This window comes from Cololabis saira, chromosome 10 (assembly GCF_033807715.1).
Source record: "Cololabis saira isolate AMF1-May2022 chromosome 10, fColSai1.1, whole genome shotgun sequence".
In the NCBI taxonomy this organism is placed as follows: Eukaryota; Metazoa; Chordata; class Actinopteri; order Beloniformes; family Belonidae; genus Cololabis; species Cololabis saira.
In genome coordinates, this window is record NC_084596.1 from 46,876,573 (window position 1) to 46,881,560 (window position 4,988).

The 4,988-nt window shown below is 45.8% G+C and overlaps 1 protein-coding gene across 1 annotated transcript; it reads left to right on the forward strand.

Moving 5' to 3' along the window:
- The first annotated feature begins 1,396 nt into the window (after nucleotides 1-1,396).
- On the forward strand, nucleotides 1,397-4,144 carry LOC133453149 (zinc finger BED domain-containing protein 4-like). Its single transcript, XM_061733044.1, has 2 exons — nucleotides 1,397-2,918; nucleotides 3,058-4,144. Exons 1-2 carry the CDS (start codon nucleotides 1,410-1,412, stop codon nucleotides 3,322-3,324), a joined length of 1,776 nt encoding a protein of 591 aa, XP_061589028.1. The 5' UTR covers nucleotides 1,397-1,409; the 3' UTR covers nucleotides 3,325-4,144.
- The last annotated feature ends 844 nt before the right edge of the window (nucleotides 4,145-4,988 follow it).

Genomic DNA, 4,988 nt, shown 5'->3' on the forward strand with positions numbered 1-4,988 from the left:
AAGGTTGGTTGGTACGATCTGATGTGAATCAGCAATGTATGAATAAAGTTTTTATTGAATGTTTATGCTACTTTCAGAGTCTGATATCGAGTCGGCTGCAGGTGCTGCAGGAATCCAGAGAGTGTTTCTCTGGTGATGGAGGGCAGTCTCTCCTCCTGGTGATGGAGGCCGGGACCTAGGCCGGTCTCTCCTCCCGGTGATGGAGTCCGGGACCTAGACCGGTCTCTCCTCCCAGTGATGGAGGCCGGGACCTAGACCGGTCTCTCCTCCTGGTGATGGAGGCCGGGACCTAGACCGGTCTCTCCTCCCAGTGATGGAGGCCGGGACCTAGACCGGTCTCTCCTCCCGGTGATGGAGGCCGGGACCTAGACCGGTCTCTCCTCCTGGTGATGGAGGCCGGGACCTAGACCGGTCTCCCCTCCCGGTGATGGAGGCCGGGACCTAGACCGGTCTCTCCTCCCAGTGATGGAGGCCGGGACCTAGACCGGTCTCTCCTCCCGGTGATGGAGGCCGGGACCTAGACCGGTCTCTCCTCCTGGTGATGGAGGCCGGGACCTAGACCGGTCTCTCCTGGTGATGGAGGCCGGGACCTAGACCGGTCTCTCCTCCCGGTGATGGAGGCCGGGACCTAGACCGGTCTCTCCTCCTGGTGATGGAGGCCGGGACCTAGACCGGTCTCTCCTCCCGGTGATGGAGGCCGGGACCTAGACCGGTCTCTCCTCCCGGTGATGGAGGCCGGGACCTAGGCCTAGACCGCAGACCTGCATCAATACAACATTAGTGAAGGTTTGGCTAGGTCAGAAAAAAGCTTCACGACTGTAGAAATGGAGCGAGCCGGAGGAGACGAGAAAATATCGACCACCAGGAAATCGACCAAAAGGTGCATAGACAGGGCCGCAGATAGAACAGACACAAAGTTGAAGAATGAGTCTCTGGGTGCACACTGTTACAGACATGCATAAATACTGTACAACATCCACTCGAGGACCTCACACACAAGCTCTGAGTGTTTTAGTCATTGGATTGATGAACTAGTAACTACATTTTATAAAGATTATGTATGTATTTAAGGAATTGTAAATATTAGGGATGTCCGATAAGATCGGCCCACAGATATTATCGGCCCGATAGTAGCATAAAAATGTAATATCGGTATCGGATGTTTTTGCCTATTATAACGCCGATAAAATAATGCTGCTGTATGGTCCTATGCGCTCCTTACGTAGCGTTACGTAACTTACGTAGCGTTACGTAACTTACGTAGCGTTGATGACCTCATCAAGCCGCGCCTTGAGTCGCACAAACAAACAAGCGTGGGTGAGTGCAGCATGTCTGCGGTTTGGAATTATTTTGAAGTGTGTCCTTCGGACATTAAACTTGCGATTTGCAATGACTGCAAAGCGTCAGTTATGCGAGGCGGAACCAAGATTGCTTCCTTCAATACTTCTAATTTAATCTCCCACCTGAAGATGAATCATTCAGAGGGCTACGCGGCATTTGTGCAGCAAAGCAACGAGAAGAAGCAACAGGGAAAGGCGGCACTGAAAAAAAACACCCAGATGACGCTCAAAGAGGCCACCGAGAAAAAACAGAAATACGCCAAGGACCACCCCAGGGCGAAAGCCATCAATCGGAAAATCATGGAGTGTATTGCACTGGATAACCAGCCCTTTTCTATCGTGCAAGACGCCGGATTCACCAAACTTGTGGAGTTCCTCGAGCCACGCTTTACCATGCCCAATCGCAAGTATTTAACAGACGTTTGCTTACCCGAGTTGTACAGTGTTGTTTACAGCCATGTCGAGAAGCTAATTGCTGATGCTGTATCCATTAGCTTCACAACAGATATCTGGTCTTCAAGCGTTAGCCAGGTTAGCATGTTGAGCTTAACTGCTCAATGGCTAGATAAAGACTTTGTGCTGATGAAGTCTGTGCTTCATTCCCAAGAGTGCCGTGGGTCTCATACGGCAGAAGCAATCGCATCTGCTTTTGAAGGGATGTTTGCGACGTGGAAAATCCCCAAGGAGAATGTGCATGTAGTGGTCAGAGACAACGCACGAAACATGGCTAAAGCTACGTCGGAGTTCGGTGTCCCAAGTTTGCCCTGCATGGCACATACCCTGCAGCTCGCAGTGAATGGAGGGGCCCTGTCTCAGCGCAGTATTGCAGATGCTCTGGCTGTGGGGAGGCGAGTTGTAGGACACTTCAAGCACTCACCACTTGCTTGCAGTCGTTTTGAAGACATACAAAAAGAACTCAACATGCCTGTGAAAAAGCTGCAACAAGACGTCTCCACCAGGTGGAATTCCACCTATTATATGATGCAGAGCCTGGTGGAGCAGAAGAGGGCTGTAAGTGCATATGCTACTGATTATGAGCTCCCCACAATATTGACAGCAACTCAGTGGGGGATTATGGAGAAGATGATCACCCTCCTAGAACCCTTTGAGCAGCTAACCAAGGACATCAGCTCTGCAGAGGCCACTGCGGCAGATGTCATCCCTGGTGTGATGTCCCTGACGCGGCTGCTTGCCAAGACGGATGAATCAGACAAAGGTGTGCAAACAGCCAAACATGCCCTATTGGAAGCTGTCAGTAAGCGCTTTGATGGTGTGCAAACTGAACCTCTTTATGCAATTGCAACCATGGTTGATGCTCGCTACAAAGACCGTTATTTTGACCCGGATAAGAAGGAGGGAGCACGGAATATGCTGCTGAATGTTGTGGAGGAAATGGCCAGTGTGTGCAATGGTCAGCAAGAAGACGCTGCTGGTGCCAGTGCAGATGATCCAGGCCAGGAGGACCAGGACCCCCCACCTAAGAGGGTCCGAACTGGGAGCCTGCAGGACATGTACCGAGAAATCCTCACAGAGAATGATGTCACCAAACAAACAACTACAGGCGAAACGGCATCACAGGTGAGTAAATAATAAACTTTATCAGCAGATGTGTTGAGTGCTTCACATGAAAATGTTCATAAAGTGAATCAAAGTGACTGTCTGTGCTTTAAAGAAAAGTAAGTAGAATTTTTTGTTTTTGTTTTAAATTTTTATTTAGGTGCATGCATACCTGGGAGAAGCCACCATCCTTAAGACAACCTGCCCTTTGAACTACTGGGGTTCCACCCAGGTCCGCTTCCCTGCACTTGCCCGAGTTGCACGCAAGTATCTCACTGCACCCTGTACCAGCGTAGACAGCGAACGGCTGTTCAGCGCCATCTCCCATGTTATCGACGAGAAGAGGAATCGCATACACTGCAACAATGCTGAGATGCTCATTTTCATTCAGAAAAATATACCTCTTATGGACAAGGGAAAAAATTAGACCAGTCATATAGGCGAGTCAGCATCAGTCTTTTAGCCTCATTTGTTGCACTTTAAAGGAGGGTTATGTTTACTAGTCTGGACTGAAGCTGTTTTAATTTGTTGTGCCTTTCTTGTTTTTATTTGCACATGTTTTTGTTACTCATATGAAAGAGCAGGGTGGATTGAGCCCAGTTTATGTTTATATTTTATTTTATACTGGAGGCCAGTCAGTCTTTTAGCCCTGTTCATTGGACTAATACTAAAGGACTGTTTACTTGTTGTTTACTTCTTTGGAAGGTCTGGACTGAAACTTTTGTGCCTTCCTTGTTGTTATTGCACACTACCTTAATGTTGCATCTCTTTGTTGTTGCTCATGTAGAGCAGTGCTGATTGAGCCCAGCTTATAATTTCAATGATTGCATTAGCCCAAGTAATGGGCTAGGGACACAGGCTGCTTAGATTTGTACACCTTAAAATGTTTCCTTTTTTGTACTTCACCTCAACCCTGAAGTATTTTTTGTAGCTCAAAGAAATGTGCAGTTTTCTAAATTGAACAGTAGGCTATAGTTGCCACATTGTAATTGACTCATATTTGTGAATTCATTCAATTAAGGTGAGTTTGAGTAAGTTGAGTTTTAGTTAAAGAAACAGATCATGAAGCATCCTACAAATGCAGGCTCATTTAACACAGAAAAAAGAGTAGCCTGACATACACTATGCCTGTTATTGTAGTTGGCTTTACATGCTGCTATTTTGCACATTGTTGTTCAGGTACAATGTTTTATCATTTGTGAACAAGTCAAATTTGCCCTATTTGTTGTGGGCATTGTCAAGTTTATCTCAGGGAGAGTGTAATCCAAACTGTTGTTTGAGACAATTTAAAATAAATAAATAAATATGGCACTTTTTTCCTAAATGAAGTTGAAGTATTATTTTTCTTATTTTGCACAGATGTTAACTTTTGGAAAGCCTTGTTGCATTCGAGAATGCATCCAGTGGGGCATCACAATAAAATTAAGCATGTTGTGGTGGAGATATGTGATACCTAAAATGAGTTTGGAGGAAAAATAACCCACATTGATTCGACATCGGTATCGGTATCGGCTGATATCGGAATCGAAAATTGAGAGTTGGACAATATCGGTATATCGGATATCGGCAAAAAAAACAATATCGGACATCCCTAGTAAATATGTTTGTTTATTTACGATACTTTATTTAACGTCATGTAAATGATATTAATGTATTCACAGTGATTCAATATAAGTTGTAAATTTACCTGTGTACAGTTTATTTTAATATTTACCGTTCAAAAGCACAACATATTTAACCGTTTACTTCCACGTCCACGTCGGGGCACTCGTCACATGATCAGGATCCTCGCTCGTCACTCTATGACGTAGAGGGGACGCCCAGGGAATTCCCTGTGGTTGACAAAATGGGAGAATGTTTAAAACAATGAATTTAAATATCGCCTGTCTCCACTTCCTGGTTCAAAAGGCATTAAAAATGATATTTTGTGGCTGGACGACACTCTGGTTAAGGTCTGGTTAGGTTAATGCACCACTTATGATTGGTTAGAAGTAGGAAACGCTTGTGGTTTGTGCTAAAAATAATAATTTCACATCACTTACGCCACCTCCGTCGTCATGGCGACAGCAAACAACACGGTTAAATACTCTA

Excerpts from the sequence above, each read along its gene's own strand:
- LOC133453149 (XM_061733044.1), top strand. The coding sequence starts at position 1,410 with ATGCGAGGCGGAACCAAGATTGCTTCCTTCAATACTTCTAATTTAATC. Across the intron at positions 2,919-3,057 it reads CAGGCGAAACGGCATCACAG|GTGCATGCATACCTGGGAGA; the intron begins GTGAGTAAATAA and ends ATTTTTATTTAG.